The 20,645-nt window shown below is 30.5% G+C and overlaps 2 protein-coding genes across 2 annotated transcripts in view; both read right to left on the bottom strand.

The window, feature by feature from the left end:
- Positions 1 to 66: 66 nt before the first annotated feature.
- On the bottom strand, positions 67 to 7,440 carry LOC114940391 (kynurenine/alpha-aminoadipate aminotransferase, mitochondrial-like). Its single transcript, XM_029315058.2, has 8 exons — positions 7,222 to 7,440; positions 6,095 to 6,260; positions 4,983 to 5,169; positions 4,267 to 4,383; positions 3,428 to 3,748; positions 2,608 to 2,734; positions 1,628 to 1,836; positions 67 to 339 (listed from the first exon to the last, which is right to left on the bottom strand). The coding sequence occupies exons 1-8, from the start codon at positions 7,286 to 7,288 to the stop codon at positions 271 to 273; spliced, it is 1,263 nt and encodes a 420-aa protein (XP_029170891.2). The 5' UTR covers positions 7,289 to 7,440; the 3' UTR covers positions 67 to 270.
- Positions 7,441 to 10,711: 3,271 nt separating this feature from the next.
- Positions 10,712 to 20,645, bottom strand: part of LOC114940402 (uncharacterized) — a 93,897-nt gene continuing 83,963 nt past the window's right edge. The window contains exon 7 of the mRNA XM_029315072.2: positions 10,712 to 20,572. Coding sequence (XP_029170905.1) covers positions 20,428 to 20,572 — 145 coding nt within the window. The 3' untranslated portion in view covers positions 10,712 to 20,427. The remainder of the gene's footprint in view (positions 20,573 to 20,645) is intronic.

Genomic DNA, 20,645 nt, shown 5'->3' with positions numbered 1-20,645 from the left:
CTTATGAAGAGTCCTATCATATCAGCTTACGATAAGACCACTTACAAATATTTACAGCTTGAGAACTCACGACCTTATCTTGGCAATTAAAAATATATGAGATAAAAAAGTTGTTAGTTAACATCATACCATTTAATGCTACGTCACTTTGTTTAGTTACGAAACGTTTTGAAATTAATGCTTTAAATTATAGCATAATAGAGCATTCTGTTTGTATATACGAGCACGGCAGGATATTAAATCATGCTCAGAAAAGTAATATTTCTTACATTACTTTGAAACATTATCATTTTTCTTCGCTGCTTCTTCACGTATAATCTTTGCCACTAAGATCATTCCCTGAAAAATGATAGAAAATATTAATATATTCAATTTTCTTAAATGTTATTGATATATTATTCTCATGCGTTATTTTTTCTATGACTATATATACAGAATATTATTATATAAGCATTTTAAAGTATACACATTAATATATTTATTAGACGATTAATATACATATGCGGATATATTAAATTATACAAACATTTTAAAATGTATATATTAATTATTTATTAGATATTAGACGATTAATGTATCATGAAACGTGTCTTTATTAATTCGATTCAATCGTTTTACTGCGCACTCTCATTTCGACTTACATTTAGATCGTCGAAAAGTCTAACGATAAAACATCGGTCGAAATATATTCGACTTTGAGTCGACATTTTTAAATAATTATTGTCTAAAAAAACCATGACAAAGCGATTATTTCTAATTTAGATACCTGTCACTTTGATTCTTATTTGATTAAATGAATAAATTAAAATGCGTTTCGGGATTCATCGTCCCGATAGAATTATATATTAACCATATAAATTATACATGAATTGTCAATCTAATACTGATTCGCGATCGCTTTTAGAAAAGGAATATGACGGGACGTCTCGCATCTCTATACTTATCTATTTGAGTGTCGGCGCATGAATAACAGAGCCGATGCACTCAAACATAATAGCGCGCTAAACGATACCAAGATTATATAGCCTGCTATTGATAATATGCATTACCGAAATATTTTATGCGGTTGTAAGATGCACATAAAATAATCGGTGCGTTACATTTCATGGCCTCGTTATTGCTAGTCGCGCTCCATTTTATCATATCATCATGCGTACTATTATGAAAAATTCTATCATTCTGCATAATTCTTATAATTAGTATAATTATGTATATTGTGCGATTAATTATTTTAAAATGGTTGTACAATTTAATATTCCACGTATTTATTACATGTACATAAGTATGTCATAATACAATATTTCGACAATACTTATAGTCAAATATATTTTGTTATTATGTACTGTTTGAATTTAAAATTATTGAATCAAAGAATAAGAATAAGCTCCGAGATAACATTAATCAAATCTATAACGTTTAATAATAAATGAATCTCTATATTTTAAAATACTTGTAATTTAATATTCCGCTAATACTTGTAATTTAACACAATTTATATAATATGTAACATATATGTGAATATCTGTAATTCGCGCATGTATACGCATGTATATATGTATATGTGTATATGTATGCGTTGTGTGTGACAAAATCAATAAAATAGATTCAATATACCTTTGTAACTTACCTTGTCCATTTCCTCCGGCGAGGAAAAGCTAAAGCAGAATCTTAAGTGTTTTGAAGGTTTTGAAGGATCACAATTGAAGGCATTTCCAGGAATAGCGAAAACACCTTGGGGCACGAATTTGTTTATCACTAAATCCAATGCATTATCTATAGCAAAAAGTTTTACCCAAAGAAAGAATCCACCCTCTGGCACGTACCATTCCGCCAAACCTAAGGTATATTAATTGAGCATATGAATATTTTAAAATTACTTTGGAAGTTCTTAATATAAAGTAAGGGATGTAGACAGGATATTTTCAAAAAATATTTATATAATATAATACTATATAAATATTATATAATATTTATTAATCGGTTTATTTGGAATATTAAGTAAAAAAATATTAAAACATTTTTAATATCAAAAGTTAGTTCTTGAATAATTAATGATTTTGTAAAATAAAATCTCGTTGAAATTATTGAAGCGGCTAAAATTCAGTGCTCGTTTTTTAGGATGTATTTAAATATAATTTATTCATCACTTTCAGATGAAAAAAAGCGCACAGTGAATTGCAGTCACTGAGTTATCGAAAGAGATATGACACATACGTTTAGTAATAGTTAATTTGAAATTCGAGGGACAACCGATATGCAAATGCAGAATGTTTTGCATTTATTTATTCTATGTTCAATAATTTGTGATGACAATTACGATATATGAATCGTTCGACGCTCATTTTTCATTATGTACGCGCGTCCTGTTTGCGCATGATTGTTGTCCTCAGCGCGGAGATTTCAAAATAAGTACAATCATAAATAATAACTGGAGCAACCGTTGTTTAGATAAGCAGTTTATTATTTGTCATTTATATAATATTATTTGCGGATCATAAAATTATAATTTCGAACTAATTTTGATATTTTAGAATGTGTAATAAATATCTCCGATAAGATCTATTTTAATCTTAATTGACACATTATTGGAATTAATTTTTGAATGACCTGTTAAGTGTTTTTCAGCCAGGGTTAATATTATATCACGTCGCTCTCGATAGAACTTTTGTATATCTTTGAAATATTCCTCGAATTGCTGTGGTTTCCAAACTTGGAAAAGTTTGTATACAAGCATCTGCAGCCGATCGTTATAAATCAACATGACATATATAGAACAAAATAATTTTATCCATGAATTCATAATGTTCAAAATTAAGAATAATATCGAGAGTAAAACATGCATATTACTGACTACAATGGATAATAATTTATCGAAAAATAAAGGTTTAAAATGCAAATTATAAATATGAATTATAATTTTGTATATATATATATATATATATATATATATATATATATATATAATTATAATTCATATTTATAATTTGCATTTTAAACTTTTACTTTTTGATAAATTATTATCCATTGTAATCAGTAACATGCATGTTTTACTCTCGATATTATTATTAATTTTGAACATTTTGAATTCATGGATAAAATTATTTATGTAAACTAAGCCTTGTAAAAATAAATTATTAACAAAACTACATTTTTTAGTTAATTTCAGGTAAAGCTTATTGTAATAGAATTTTAATTTAAGGCTTAGTTACATAGATACATGATTTCAAAAATAGAGAACATTAAAAAATGATCTTTCTCATCATTTTCACTGAGGAAAAATCGTCTCCAAATCGCTTCAGGAATCTCCCATTAACATGTAAAACGCGAGTCACCGGGAACCCGGTATATACGGTAATAATAAAAATATAATATATTGATAGTATTAATCACAGTCAAGTAATACAGACAAAGAAGATAAAAGTCTTACTTGAGACAAAGCTGACGTATGTACGGTAGAATTGTCAAGATGCATAATTAGTTTTTCCACGATATCTTTGTGGGCTGTAACAATTCCGACGCGAATCCCGGGAAACATAATTTTAAACGAGTCCAATCTGATCACGCGACCGTCAGTGTCGAGGGAGAAAAACGACGTGGGCTGTTTATCCAAGAAGTGAACAAAGTAGTAAGGATCGGCCTCGACGATCAGAAAGTTGTATTTCTGCGCCACTTCATACACTTTCCTTCGCCGGGTTTCCGACAAGACGGCGCCTGTAGGATTCGTTCCCGTCGGATTAATGTAAAGTAACTGAAATATTAAATAAACTACACATGTCTTTGATGAATAGAAATAACGTTTCAACACGTGTTGAGACAATGATCATTTTTATCGAGCATAGAAATAAGTAAAGAAATATTGTAAGATAAAAGAAAGAAGAAAGACACTATTTTTTATCAATCACGCGAATAAAATAATTTCAATTATCAATTGACAGATAGTTAATTATTAGCGATGATTTTTATCTTTCATGGATTTTTTGTATATAAAATGTTATCAAAATATTTTTGATAAAGAGAGTCAATAAGCATATTTTTCAAGCAATTTGTAATTTGTCTTTTTTCGGTAAAAACATCAATGTTTTCGAACTAGAAATAAAAGCGAGAAGTCTTTCGCAAACAAAGATTTAAGGATGAAAATTGAAGGACGAAGATAAATAAATTACTTTCTCATTGTTCTATACGTGACTTCGAAAAGAAATATATATATACATATATATATATATATATATATATATCTTATTTGAAATTGCAAATTTTTTCACTCACTTTTGGCATTGGTTTACCAGTCGCAAGTCTTTGCTCGCATGCTTTGGTGATCTCTTCTGGAATAATTCCATCGGCATCTTGATTAATCTCTATAATATCCGGTAACAATGGTAATAGCTAAAAATTAAAATAAAATTTGCGAATTTGTTTGCAAAATACACATGTGTCTGCTGCGAAAGAAATAAACAATTATATTCGATGCAAAACTGCATATAGTTTGTTGTGTATCTTCTTGTAATGTCAATCGCTCTATATTTCAATTTTAATTACTATAAGTTCAATTTATTAAATTAAATTAATAAGTATTTGAGTAAGATATTATCAAATAAGATATATTTTTGATAACTTCTCGGGACGGAAAACGATAATTTATTGACCGATTATTAATAATTAATTTGCGATATATTGAATAAAAAACGCATTTTTTTAGCTATTTGTATTACATATTATATTACATATAAATTACATAGTTTATAATATAATTGTTTTGAGCTTTATTTTATATGCTACGCATTTATCGGTGATTGAAAAACTTTCATTTTATGAAGAACGCCGCAGGCATGTATATTTTAATTTTTCTTAAACTTCTTTTCTGTTACATACTAGTTTAGATACTATTTTCATATACTTGGCGTGTTTCACTCTTTTTGGAAGAAAAGCTTTTTTTATAAAACTTGTTACTTTTTCGTGATATTATTTTAAAAAACTATACTAACTCCTCCGAGTATTCCGGGATATGTTAGCGTTTGGAGCAAAATTGGCTCATTTTCGTCGAGTATCATTTCAAAAATTTTATTGCAAGCGTCCAGGGAACCACTCGTGAATGCCACATCCCAATTATTATACATTGGTGTATGCCATGTTTTCTGGAATTCCTTCCATTTTTCTAATAGCGGTCCATGACTTGAGAAAAATACACATGTTATGATATACAATCCAGATACGTTAAAATGTGATAAACAAATTGTAAAAAAATGTTGATATATATATATATATATATATCAAAGTTGGGAAAGTTACTTTGTAAAAGTAACTAGTTACAGTTACAGTTATTTCATTGGAAAAGTAATTAGTTACAGTTACAAGTTACCGATTTTAAAAAATAACTTGTTACAGTTACAGTTACTCAAAAAGTAACGAGTCGTTACTTTTTAAAAATAATTATACATTATTTTAAATATAAGGAGTTTACATTTTATGCACAATTACAGTCAAGTATTTAAAAAAATTCTTTAATGTAATAATTGATCGATTTGCTTGCGACTTTGCGATTACCATCAATGTATGTAACCCAAGAAGAACAGGAAAGTCAAAATAATGTCATATTGACTAAATTTATGTCATTTTTTTGTCAATATTTAGTCAATATGATGTTAAAATGACATAATTTTGACCTTCTGTTCTCCTTAGGGAATGACCTTTATATACAACAGTAACAATAATTAGTAACTTACTAAATGGTAATCGCAAAGTCGCAAGCAAATCAATCAATTATTACATTTAAGAATTTTTTTAAATACTTGACTGTGATTGGTCTATCTTAATTATGTGCTATATATTATTTTATGTACACTAAATATATATGAGAATTGTAGATAAAAGATTAAATCATATGAAGATATATATATTCTGTTTTTCGTATCCTCGCTATTACTTTTCGGTTAGCATTCCTGTTGATTATTTGAGAAGGTCGCGGGACTGTTACCTATTTTCTTTTCGAGAACACGCATGACAGGACAAACATGTCGGTCAAATATACAAATATTATAATAATGAAATTTATTCGATTCCTACAATTGTTATGTATTAATTTTTTAATATTACTCACCCTTGCGAAGATCCTAATTGGAATGCTGTAGACAATTCAGACTTATTTAATTTTATTAGGTTGTTGTGCTTGTACGTCAAGGAAATATCTTCAACAGGAAACTTAGTGCCGTTTGGGTTAGCAGAACCGAAATTTATACCATTTGGATACGACAAATACAGATCGTCTAAATTGAAAATTCAAAACGTGATACAAACATTAATATTAGATTAATAGTAAAAAATATTGATATATTTTAATATATGTCATATATTTTAATAATAATAAATATTCATATATTTTATTAATTCTGTTTAGAAAGATCAAAGAATAAACTTAATTATATATAAGCAGGAATTCTTGCGCTCATAATTGTCACATATTAGATATTTTTCTATTCAAAATCTAGACAATAAATTAAGTAAAAATTTTTTATCTGATATATTAGATAAAATAATGAAATGTCATGAGATCGTTTTTTAACTCGTAAGAGATTAGATTATTTTAAATGTGTTTTTATCTATCCAAAATAAAAAATGATTATAACATGAAATTATTCTTTCGAAAAGAAAGTATTTCATAATTGTACATTTACTTATAATATAAAATTTCTATTTTGTAAAATTATTAAAAACTTGTTAATTTAACTTACTGACAAGAAAGCATATCAAAATAATTTTTGGATTGAAATTGTATATTTTTGTTTTCGTAAAATTTTGAAACTTATAGAAATAATAATATAAAACATTTATTTCTATTTTTATTTATATAAATTTTATTATTATAAAAAGTATATTTTTCCGAAAAATTTAAATATATAATTATAAAGCATATTAAATGCCAGAAAACATTTTTAAGAGAACGTTTTCTACTTATATCACAACAATATGTATTTATTTAAAATGATGTAAATATATTAAGTTTCAATTTTTTAAATTTTTATTAAAATATGAGAAAGTACAATTATTAATTTAAAAAAAAACATTCTTTTATTTACGTCTATCATCTTACTTTTGCATTATAAAAGTTTAAAATAAAAAGGGAACATTTTTATATGTTTTCGTTTAGACTTTTAATAGGGGAAAATAGCAACACATAGAAAACACATAGAAAACACATAGAAAATAATTAATGCAATGACAACTTACTCAATTGCCTGATTAAATTATAATTTCGTCTATTGGTGATTTTAGAAAAGAACTTTTTGTAATCCATAATAATGTTGTATCAGGTACGGTAAATATTACACAATTATTGAATTTATACTCTCGCCAAGAGATCCGCGATTACTGTCGCATACTGACTCGATTGAAAATGTACATATTACATATTACTTATATAGAGCCTTGTTATTATTACAGCTTACGATAAGACCAGCTACAAATATTTACAGCTTGTGACTTCACGACCTTATACCTTGAAAATTAATAATATATGATTTATATATATATATATATATATATATATAATAATATATGATTAATAAGGTGTGAATAATATATGAACTAAATGTTGCAAATTAAAATCATATAATTTAACGTTACATCGCGTTGTAAAGTTACGAAATAAATATAAATTTAAAGATATAAGACAGGCAATAAGAGCCAACTCGCGGATGACAGTGCGTTATCCTAACGAAACTAAATTTTTCGTTAGGATTAAGTATCTGTGCACAAGGCACCAAATTTTACTTGGTCACGGCCAAGATTTTAAAATATGAAATAATCTCATATTTGAGATTTAATTGGCCGTGACCAAGTAAAATTTGGTGCCTTGTGCACAGATACTTAATCCTAACAAAAAATTTAGTTTGCCTGTCTTATATCTTTAAATTTATATTACAGAGCCTTGTTAAACTCTTAATTTACGAAATAAAACTTTAGAATTCTAAGTAATTACAAGGATATAATTAATTAATAGCGGCAATAATTAAATTGATTCATAATTTTACGATCGCCCTGTACGTTCGTTATGTCACATTTTTATGTCGGTTTTTAAATATTTTTTATTATCGCAGCTGTCAAAAAAAAAAAAAAATATTTCTCGCTTTATCTGACTGATCAATCAGGACAAAGGGGATCCTTCGTCTCTGATTAATCGGTCAAATTTTTCTATTCATTTTGGTGAATCTATCAGTGCGATCCCATATATAAATATATTCCAGTGGACACGTGTCGCCATCTAGCGGAGTTGTTCGCAACCAACTTTCGCGCTTTTCCCCACCTTCCACGACGAAACTACATTACTGTGAGTATTAATTAATATTGTCTCTATGCGGATAATTATCATATAAATCTGATCTTACGCGCGAGATACGAAGAGAGAACTTGTCGGCTGCGAACCTCGCTCTTCCCTCGTTCCTCGCATTCTTGGCGTGACGTCACAGCTCCATGACTAGGCCCCCTGATAGTTCTCGCGCGCGAGTGTAAGGAGGGTGGATGTCGGGTATCTTTCGACATAAAAATTTCCGGAGTTTTTTGGCGTTATCGATCGTATTCTAAGCGGGAGATTGCGAGTTTCCGGTCATACTTCCGCATGCATCATCGTGTTGAAGTGTAGATACGCGACGAATTATAGGCTCGTATTCTTCGTAAAAATCAGCTCGACTACGACAAGGGTCGTGCCGCTATTTTGTTACCGTTAGATTTCAACTTGTATTGTTGCTCTTTGTAGAGTGTGATGGTTATAAAATCCGGGCGTTATCTCTCGCGGGTCGCGAACGAAAGAAAGTAATTCGAGTGCAAGTGTTTCGAAGCGTCTTCTACGAGGACAGTTCCTGACGTAAAGATTAGTTTTCTTTAAAGTAAAATCCGGTTTACCTACGTTGGGGGATGGGCCCACTGTAACCACCCACTTTTTTACTACTTGAGAGCGACAATTTTTTAATTTACAGATTCGTGTTTTCCACACACAAATACAATTTTGTAAAGTTTCAGAGAAAACGGAGCTCTCCTTCTATTATTTTTATTTATTATAATTTGTACAAATTCAATAAACGGAAAATTTTAATACGAGAAATAATTTAATTCGTTTATTTAAATAATTTATATATATAAAAAATTTGGAAAATATTTTTTTATAAAAATCTTATAAAGATTTTAAATTAAAAAAAATTTATTTAATTTATAAAATTATTTAATTATATATTTATTTTATTATTATACAAATCAAATATAAAATTCACTGCGTACAATAATGATTTTCTAAAATATTAAATTATTTGAGCATTGTTACAATTTACTTTGTATGTCACAGGTCAACATATATAATTGATGACACCGATATTAAGAAAGAGAGAATTAAAGGCATTGAACGTCACTAAGATCCTAGAGTAAGTATTTATTACTTATTTATTATGTGTATTAAATTCAAATTTAATTTTGTAGTTGTATTTAATTTATATTTAATTATTTATATTTAATTATTTAATAATTTTCTTATTATTGTAGATATGGAAAATAAAATCTAATATAATAATAATCGTTTGAAAAATTATGTCAGGGCGCTCTACTATAATTTTTATTGTATTTATATATTACAGATCAATGTAGCTGACGATAACAAATTAAAAGAGGAGAAAGAGGTCTGGGCATTTGGGGCTTAGGCGAAGCAATTCTATAAGAGTGAGTATTTATTATTATTTATTAATAGCATTAAATTAAAATTTAATTTATTAAATTAAACTTTATAAAATTATTTAATTAGATTTTTTTATTATTGTACGTATGCAAGAAATTAAAATTTAATACAATAATTATTGTTTGAAAAAATAGTTATCTTGAACGCTAAAATAATTTTTATTATGTATTTATGTGTTATAGATTAACATAGTTGACGATACCGGCAAAATTAGAGAGAAGGAGGAGGCTTGGGAAAAGCATCGGGCGCCGGCAAAGCATCCTAAGAGTGAGTATTTATTATTTATTTATTAATTGCAATAAATTAAATAAAATTTCTTAGTCGTAGTAAATCAAACTGTATAAAATTATTTAATTATATCTTTTATTATTGCACGAATGGAAAAAACAAAATCTAATTATAATAATTATTATTTAAAAAATTAATTATCATAGTGTTATAATTTTTATTATTTATATGTTACAGATCAAAATATCTCGCAGTCAATTCCGCCGTTGCTCGTTGCTCATCAATTAGTGAGTGCTTGATAAAATTTATTTTATTACTAACATTTGTAAAGATGAGAATGTAAAAATGTAGATTTAGAGATTGTTTGGATTGTAGATTATAGATTATAGATTGTAACGGAAAAATTAGAATTGTAGAAATTAGGAAATTTTGAATCCACGTTTCTTGTGACGAAACAATCTTGAATGTTTCGCGAAATACAAGACATCGCATTTATTTCGCTGTATATCAATAAATATCTTTGCTAGGATATTGAATAAAACATTTAGATATTTATAATATTGTTTATGCTAATTTACATATAACGTGACATTTTAAAAATAATAATGATATGGCGCACACGATATTAATTTATTAAATAATTAACTAAAAATATTACAAGGTTTTATTTTTGAAAATTGATCAAGTAGTGAAATTTTTGTTTCTCATTCATCGTTGAATGATATCGACAGGATGGTTTAAAGGGACAATAGAAATTTTGAAATATACTCGTAACATTTATTCTCCAATTTATTAACATCTTGTACGTGTATGTGTGTATGTGTGTGTATATACCTATTTGTGTGGATGTAACCACGTGTATTTGTAAGCGTGTATGTCACTATTTCCATCGCCTTTGCTGGTTTTTCTTCTTTAACACTTTGGATAACATTTTTAACTTATTGTATTACGCTGCCCGATAAACGCTCTATTCGATATCGATCGATCGATCGCGTGCTGATCGGCAGTCAGGTGGATTTTTGATCGATCTCGGGTAAAAAAAGAGCCATCGACGTCGAACAGAACGTTCGGCTTTCGGGTTATTTTTTTTTTATTCCGGCGACCGACAATAGGGGTTAGCGTTGTTTGTCGAACATAAATTCACCATCATGTTGATTCTATCTGTTTTCCCTAACTGGTCTTTGCAACTGGCTCGATTGAGTGACGTTCGATTCGATAATGGTAGCAGATAGCATTCTAATAAAAGAAAAAAATGAGAGAAGTCAAAACTCCAACAAATTATTAACATAATCTTGCGCACAGATAAGATGTTTGACAGAGCTGAGTTAAAAATATCGCAAAAGATAAAGACAAACATTTTTTTTTATTTAAATAAATTATAATATCGATATTTGATAGAATTTTTATTAGCCATATAATTCTCCAATTTCTATTTTTAGTTGTAAGACATCGACAATTCTCGCGTATTATGCATCATAGTTTTAACTTTTTTATGATACCCGGCAATAAAATATATATATATACAATACATACATCCTTCTATAAAGTCTATAAATTACCGTGTGTTGTGGCAGTTAACATATTACGCGTCGATTGCTTTATCAACGCCGTTAAGTTTTCTTTTAATTCTATCACTTTCCTATTAATATACATATACATATAAATATACACATGTATGTATATGTGTTTCTACTACACCCTTAAAAAATACTTTTTTTGGGAAAATATATCTTGTAAATATCTTACAGTTGTATATCTCTTATTGGAATAATAATTGTTAAATATTTTCGAGTGAAAGTGAGAGAGTTGTATTTTTAATTTTAGAATATTTTTTTGTATTTGCTTTTTTTGAAAGAGAGATGAATATATACATATATTTTATATTTATTAAGATATATATACATACGTTTAAACATTTCTCTTGCACAAAAATAGGCCCCTGTATAGTCATATATGAGAAAATACATAGACGCAAACAGATAAATGCATAATAATTGAATTCTTTCGAAATGGAAAAATCAAATCTTATTATTATATATGATAATTTATTTCACAATATTTTCATTGATATTATTATTTCTACAGACGTTTTAAACAATAAAATTGTGCACGATATTTTCCAAATTTTAATAATAACTATGTATTCAAAACGTTATTAAAATACGTAATATATTAAATTACGCTTTTAGCTTTGATCTATTTTTGATCTGTTCTTGTAGGGAAAATAATTGAATTAAATTTTATGTTTGTCGTATAATTAAATATTTAATATCGTGATATTTTGTCGTATAATTAAAATGCTTCGTGCTTTTAAAAATGATGAAAAATTATTGTATAAATATGATTTAAAAGAAAATATCGCGGTAGAAACGTAATGCAACGTTTATGTCTACCTTCGGAGTCGTCACTCGTGCCAAATTGTACCAAACACATCCCGTCGTGTCGGTCGACGAAATATATATATCTCTGTACCGTTTTTGAGGCCGTTGCTGCACGCTGGTTTTTCGTTATCATTTGTCTCGCGTTTTCTCGCACCCCCGTCAAGCTCACGTCACGTTTTCTCGCAACTAATAATAGTGGTGGTGGTGGTTCGCAATGGAACTATTTACAAAACGGAACACTTAACGACTGCGCCTGCGTTTAGTTTATCGCGAGCTAAATTTCCGTCGAGAGTTGTCGGTTTTTGTTCCTTCCCTTTGTTTCTACGATAATGCAATTAATGGGCTTATCTAACACTCTCATTATTATCTCGACACGTTCGCACGGATTCTCACATCACTGAATTTCAGAATTGCGGCTTCTGAGGGACCCTTCTTGAGTTTTAGATTAGGGTGATTTAAATCAATTTTTTTTTGTTTCTTGAAAGACGAGGTGCACATCCCGCACGTTTGCTTTTCGCTAATCTTATAATTCAAGCCAACGGTACTCAAAAGCGACGAATGTCGTTACGTCTTTATGTTTTCTCATTTTAATTATTTAGATTTAATTAGCAAATTAAAATACATGAATTCTTTCATGTATAGAATTGATAGATTAAATTTAACACGTATTATTACAATAATATTTTCCACAGTAAGTTTACACAGTTAGGAATTTTGAGTTTGATTTAAAGAAAATATAAGTAATCTTTTTTGTAGTTTTTGTAATTTTCCGAAAGATTCCACAATATCACATAGCGTATAATGTTATGTAAAAAATATAAATATGATGTTTTTTAAATCGGCCAACAGAGCCGGTTCGATTCTCGCTTCAGCGACTTTTCGGATCTATATTTTTCGCGCTTATTTCTTCATATGTAAGTTTCGAGATTAATTTATATATGGAACTTAGTGATCTCAAACCAAGAGATACAGTTCCGAATAATTAATTTTTCGTGCTTTGGTTCTGTTGGCCGATTTAAAAAACATCATATTTATATTCTTAATATTGAGAACCGATAAAAATATTTCTTTCTGATTATGTGAAAAATATTAAATAATTTTTTTAATAATAAATTTACGACAATTATAAAAATGCCTTTTTATCATTTTAAAATTATGGTTAAATTAGCGTTACAAACGTGCATCTTATGCACCTATGTGAGAGTAATGAGCGCTTAAACGTAATCAGACACGCGAGTCGCAATGATAGTTTTGTTTTTAATAATATAGATAGAGCATATTTTTTTGGAAGGAATGAAATGAAAAACTTGAGGCCAGACTAATAAGTGTTTTGCTAAAGAATTGCAAAAGAAGACGTATCTGAGCAAGTTTAAACATAATCATTTAAGGAAATCTATAATATATAAAGAAATATAAATTTTCAAGTACATACATATATAAAATATAAACAGTAGAACGCATAGCAAGGAGAAATATCTTTCTTTTACACAAAAGATGAAAGAATTGCCAAAGCTTTAATTTATATTATCCAGGGTATTTACATACAGGGTGACTCATCACTCGTTGATTCATATTAAATTTTTTCTAGAGCTTTTCTTAGCTTTAAATGAAAATGAATAGTAAAAAAGTTGTTCTGTATTTTAAGAGAACATTATATAGTAATTAACTTTATACATATATCTATGTATAATGATTCACCCGGTATATATTAAAAATTTTGTCAGTCGTATATTAGAAAATTATTTGAAATGATATTTATCAATATTCAGTTTTGTGACGTCTCTATATTATCACATTATTTAGAATTAACCCAAACGCGTTTTATAAGTTTATAGGAAGAAAATATATTTACTGATAAAAAAATATATATATATAAAATTGATATCAATTTCCACTTATTAAGTTCATCAAAAGTAATTTTTAAAATATATCTATATAAAACAAGATATTAATTAAAGAAAAGTCTTTGCCAACTTATGTAAATTTTTACTTTGGCACAATAAATATAATAAGTGGATCTAACGAAAGAAATATCGAGAATCAATGAAAAAGAGTTGCTGTTGATTGATATAACGCGACGAGATCATAGCAATAATATAATTTCTTCCTAAATAACGCTATCTGAATTAATTATGTACACTCGAGAAACTTAAATAATATTTTTAATACTCTAAAGAGATAATTTTATAATAATTATTACTTTTAACGATGAACGTCTCTGTTAGTATCAATCAACGGGAAGAGAATGTGATATTCTGAAATGAGGAATCCGAGTTGAGAGAAGATTGCACAGTCATATGTATAGAAGTGCTTAGTGAGTCTAGGCGCGAGTTCTAGTAACGGCTCCTTACTCTTAAAGTATCTAATGTCAAAGAGTAGAAAAATTATATAAAAGTACGAAGGTCTATAATCATTAATATGAGAGAGGTTCCGTGCGACCGCACCATTTTGCGGTTCTTCCTTTTTTCTATCTTAATTTTCAAAAATACACAGGCTAATAATACTGTTTTCGAACAAAGCGCTATTATTGAACCGAGACGATCGATTAAGATATAATTATTTGTCCCGACATTTCGCGAATATCAAAGTAGCTGAGAGACAATTTTAGTTTCATTAATAAATAAGATTAAAAAGCTTTAAGCGAATCTTGAAATTTAAATAGAACGAATAATTTGACGATAATTCTTGTATTATTACGATGTTATAATTACATCTTTTTTTATCTATTGCAATGTGCTTTTATCTGTCATTATTTTCTACTTTTCCTTCGCTTTTCGTTTCGTAAAAAAATGATTTCAAACATCTCAGCTACGGAGATAAAATCGAATCGGAAAAGAGAGGAGAAAACGCGCGCAAACTTTTAGAACGATCAGATTCCTGGCGACGTCGCGCGGAAACACTCCTGAGAAGGAGTCAATATATACGAGAGGGAAGAGAGATGTGTGAAGGGAAAGAGTGGCTGTGAGATGAGAGAGGATAGTCATAGAAGAGAGTGTATATATATATCTTTCTAAACGACGATGGATGAAGTGCGGCAGAAAGGCACCGAGAGAAGGTTCACGTGGTTGTACGAACGTTGTAGTAGACGCTAAAAATCAATCGATATACACACAAACTCCGTGTACAGTCTCTAAAAAGTCTCCCGCATACTCGCCCCGCCCCTCTCACTTTTTCTTTTTTTTTTTGTTTGTTTTTATGTACATATACACACGCATTTTATTTTATATAACGTTCCGTCTGCCTAAAGTCGCGCTAAACTACTCGCGCTCGCGCACGCACATCCACGCATTCTCATTCGCGCATTTATTTATTATATCCGCATGCATTCGTTATCCATGTATTCGTGCTTCTCCTTTTGCGTCTTATACTTCAACTAGACACTGTTTGATTGTTACATTTTTTTTTGGCAATTCGGCAGCACTCGCGAAGTTTTCAAGCTCCTTGTCTCGCGCGACTACTGGAGCGACATGTTGCACGTTATTTATCATTGAGAATTTCGATCCCTGTCGTTGAAAGCCTAATAAGAACGAAAAGATAGGGAGTTTATACATTTCATAATTGAGGAATCATCGCGCAAAAATTAGCTTCGCTATTTGACAACTATCAGCTGATTACGCGTCAGATTTCTTGCGTTTTTTTTGAGAGATTCTCGAGTGGTTTCAAATAGATATTTTTTGTCTAACAATTGTGTCATTTTAGAAAGAAACAAAAATGTCGAAATAGAAAATTGTTGAAATATTTTAAAGATACAAAATTTAAAAGTTTGACAATTTTAAAGATCGGAATTAAATTTGTCGGCGTGTCGACGTGCTATTTGACAACTATCAGCTGATTACGCGTCAGATTTCTTGCGTTCTTTCTTAAAAGATTCTCGAGTGGTTTCAAATAGATATTTTTTGTCTAACAATTGTGTCATTTTAGAAAGAAACAAAAATGTCGAAATAGAAACTTGTTGAAATATTTTAAAAATACAAAATTTAAAAGTTTGACAAGTTTAAAGATCGGAATTAAATTTGTCGACGTGCTATTTGACAACTATCAGCTGATTACGTGTCAGATTTCTTGCGTTCTTTCTTGAAAGATTCTCGAGTGGTTTCAAATAGATATTTTTTGTCTAACAATTGTGTCATTTTAGAAAGAAACAAAAATGTCGAAATAGAAACTTGTTGAAATATTTTAAAAATACAAAATTTAAAAGTTTGACAAGTTTAAAGATCGGAATTAAATTTGTCGACGTGCTATTTGACAACTATCAGCTGATTACGTGTCAGATTTCTTGCGTTCTTTCTTGAAAGATTCTCGAGTGGTTTCAAATAGATATTTTTTGTCTAACAATTGTGTCATTTTAAAAAGAAACAAAAATGTCAAAATAGAAACTTGTTGAAATATTTTAAAGATACAAAATTTAAAAGTTTGACAATTTTAAAGATCGGAATTAAATTTGTCGGCGTGTCGATGTGCTATTTGACAACTATCAGCTGATTACGCGTCAGATTTCTTGCGATCTTTCTTGAAAGATTCTCGAGTGGTTTTAATAAATATTATATAGATATTTCGTCTAATAATTGTATCATTTCAGAAGAAAACGAAAATGTCAAAATGGAAAATTATTGAAAAATTTTAAAGATTCAAAATTAAAAAAATTTGACAATTTTAAACATTGCAATTAAATTCATCAGTGTATTGACGTGCAACAGAGCGCACCTCTTCCGCGTTAATAATTCTGTTTTTTTATTTTTTTTCCTACAGCTGCGTTCACGAAAACTTAACCCCCGTCACTTAAATCGCAAGCGAATTATTGAGAGCTTTTTATACATATATATAACAATGATTCAATAAGGCATACGGTATCCAATTAGGGATTTTTCCCCCTATAATTATCATGAAACTTTTATCAATCGTATGTGTATCCCTGAAAGTTTGGACACCTCTCTCTCTCTTTCTTTGTATCCAAGAAACTTTCTTGTAATCTCTTAGGTCCGCAAAAGGTTGACGTTTTCGCTTAATGATCGAGAATAACGGATAGCCGTATATAAATTACTAAAGGGAATTACACGGGTGTCTTGTAGTCGCCCGAATATACATTCTCTCGGTATTTCTTGCGTTAGCGGTTTGTTGGATTCGTACCATCCGGGGTGGAAAAGGGGGGCAAAGTTTGGAACGCAGCCAATATAATATAAAGTCTCTTCCTCGCGTATAGACGACGTCTTTAGAGTCTCGTTTTCCGCCGGTTTTCTGTCAATCGGGGAAGGGGCTTTTTTTTCGCCGTCATAAAACGCACGATCGTATATGTACACCTATCTAAAGGTAACGTTCGCAGAGCACTGCGTGCGTCGGCGCCGCGTTACATTATATATATATATATATATATATATATATATATATATATATATAAATATATATATATATATACATATATATATATATTTTTTTTTTCTCTCTTTTCATTTTATTCTCATTTTATTATAATAACTTGTCGGTTGTTCGTTTCTTATTTGTCTACTGTACAAACTCCTGGCTAGAACAACGGTAGATAGTCCTTACGCGCTTGTTTTTGCTTTTATGTAAATTGCATGTTTTTTTTCTGCTCTCTTATTTTTATTCATTTATCTCGTCATGTGCCTGGAGGGGGTTCGCCGGTAGTGATATTAGCTTCTCGCGGTAAAGTCCTCAAAATGTAGAGATAGAAGAGAGGTACGAACTCCCTCTCGGATTAAACTACATTCTTTTATACCGAAAATAGACGCGCGACGCATATAAATTATTCTCGTCAACGATAAAGACGTCTCGCTTTTTACTGTATCTCTCTCTCTCTCTCTTTCTTTCTTAATTTTTTGTTTTCTTTAAATTCGATTTTCTACACTCGAGCGAGCTTCTCGCGAGCTAATATCACTGAATTGACGGGTGCGAAGAACGGAAACAATTTTCTGTAATTTTTTTCCTCAAAGTGAATTTTATCACTAAAGGTTCGACATGTTACAGGCTTGATTACGGAGTATTTCTGCGAAATATCCAATCGATCGATATTCTGACTTGATAGAAATTTGTTAAAAAAGCTTCTCGCGGAGTTGACTGATAAATAAAATAAAATAAAAACAACTCGCGAAAGAAACCTCGATTAATCGTCCTGTTTCCGGTTCCCCTCCATCGAGCACGATGTTTATCTATCGTACGCAAGAGGGTTATAGACACGTACACGTACACCCAAACCTTACAGAGCTTACAAGATTACACGAAATAGAAATACGTTTTGTTCTCCTCGCGTTTAAAGAAAAACGGGTTGGATCCGAAAAACCGGCGAATCGGTTCTCGATGAAGAATCCTGATTCGACGGTTCGAAACGGTCCGGAATCCGGAAAAAGAGATGCCGCTTCTCCCTTCTTTCTCTCGCTTCCCTTTTCTTCGTTGCCTCTCTCGCGTCGTTGACAATCACACATGTTACAAGTTACACCGATGTTGTAATACAATCGAGTGTTGCGCGTGTTGTTTTATTGTTTCCGCGAGAAGCATCACGATCCAGTTTCCAAACGAGCTTGATTATCGTCGCGCTTGTATAAAAATAATTGCCTATCTCCCTCCACGACATCCGTCAATCTCCCTCGTCGCGGTTCCCTCTAAACAGTTCTCCTGAGTTTCGCGCGCTGCCACCCTGGTCGATTGGAACACCGAGTTTCTCCGCTCGTTTCTCGGATTTTTTTCCTTTTGTGCGATATATGTATATAGATCACCCTGCGTTTCCCCTGAATCCCAGATATGAAATCTTCACAGAAAAAAAGGAATCCTTGATTCAAGTATATTTTTATTCTTGATTGATTTAAGCATAGAATGCTCTTTGTAATCACAAATTTTTGTTTGCCTTAATAATAAATAAGTTTGTGTAAAGTATATTTTATCCTTAAGATATATTCTTGTTTTAAAAATCGCATATGGTAAAAACAAACTTAGTCACATTTGAACTAAGAATTATTATATATACTTGAAAGTACCGCTTATATCCGATGCTCACTTGTCACTTGTCCTTGCAATATTTATAAATAAATTTCAGCTCCAACCAAGAATATTTTGCACTTTGTTTTAAGGATAAATTATCCTTTATCCAAAATTATTTATATTTGACGCTATTATCAGGATAAAATATACTTGATTCAAAGCATATTTGCATTCTTTCAAGGATACTGTTTTTTCTGTGTTGCGATTTCTCTCGATCGGCGTTCGCGGACGCCAATTGGAATGTCCAAGTGAGGAAGTGCATTTGCTTGCTTTCGTTGTTAAATGGATCACGAATGTGCGCCGACGTGTGTCTCAAAGTAATGCTTGATGGTTGAGGAAAATAATAAAATACCATCTGATCTTCTTCCCGAGCAAATAAGATCGCGATCAAGTATTATACGATTGCAGATATAAATCTGTGCCGTGTAATTAAATTGACATTTCAGATCAATCTGATTGTACGCAATTGTCTGTCAACTTGTCTTGGAAAGTAGACAGACGTTTCTGAGAGATACGTCGACAGATAGTAAAATCTCGGGTAGAGCTTTGCGAGCGTCTTCTCGCTGCGGGCGCGTTTCTTCGGAAACCGGCGAATAATCTGTCCCGACTATTTGCCACGAAGAGTCGACTATACAGTCGACGTGAAATTCGTTTCGATCCCGAACGCCTCAAGATGGGTTTGCTCCGGTTCCGGATACGAGTCTCGTCTCGCCGTAATATCGAAAATCTCCGATATTTCTCCGCGAGCGAAAATACTTCCCGTCGTTCTTCCACGTGTCCCATGTTCCTCTCTTGCTTCCTCTTCGTTGATTTTTTCTTCTCTTATAATATCTAATAGCGTAGTGCTTGTTTTGAATTTTGCCATCAGAAATTTTGCTAACAATTTAATATCGACGATCGGTTGCGTTACAGTTTGATGGATTCCACCGTATTAAAATATCATTTAATGACGATGAAAGAATCGAAGAGAGAGATTACTATAATATATGTAGGGCGAATCGGATGAAGCGTTAAGGCTCACGTTTTCGGGCAAATGATTTCCTCGAATATCGACATTCTGCATTTAGCTCCGGTAAAAACAGGTCGAAGGACATTGCTCACTATGAAAAACGCGTCCTAAAAGAGCGTTTCTTGGGACCATATTGGCGGGATTGATGACAATGGCGCTGGTGGTGGTCTATGCTTTAGCTCGATCGGCGGTGAACACGGTGGAGATTCCACGCTACTCTGACTGCTACTGGTCGTCGAGGCTGGTTGCGACCTGTTATACAAAGTTTATTGATTAGTGAAAAAAAATGAAGAAGGCTCTTTGTGAAATTGCGAAACAAGAGAGA

The sequence above is a fragment of the Nylanderia fulva genome, unplaced genomic scaffold, assembly GCF_048542155.1.
Source record: "Nylanderia fulva isolate GAGA-0341 unplaced genomic scaffold, ASM4854215v1 Scaffold16, whole genome shotgun sequence".
In the NCBI taxonomy this organism is placed as follows: Eukaryota; Metazoa; Arthropoda; class Insecta; order Hymenoptera; family Formicidae; genus Nylanderia; species Nylanderia fulva.
The sequence above is the reverse complement of the archived record's forward strand: the minus strand, read 5'-3'. Positions and strand labels throughout refer to the sequence as shown.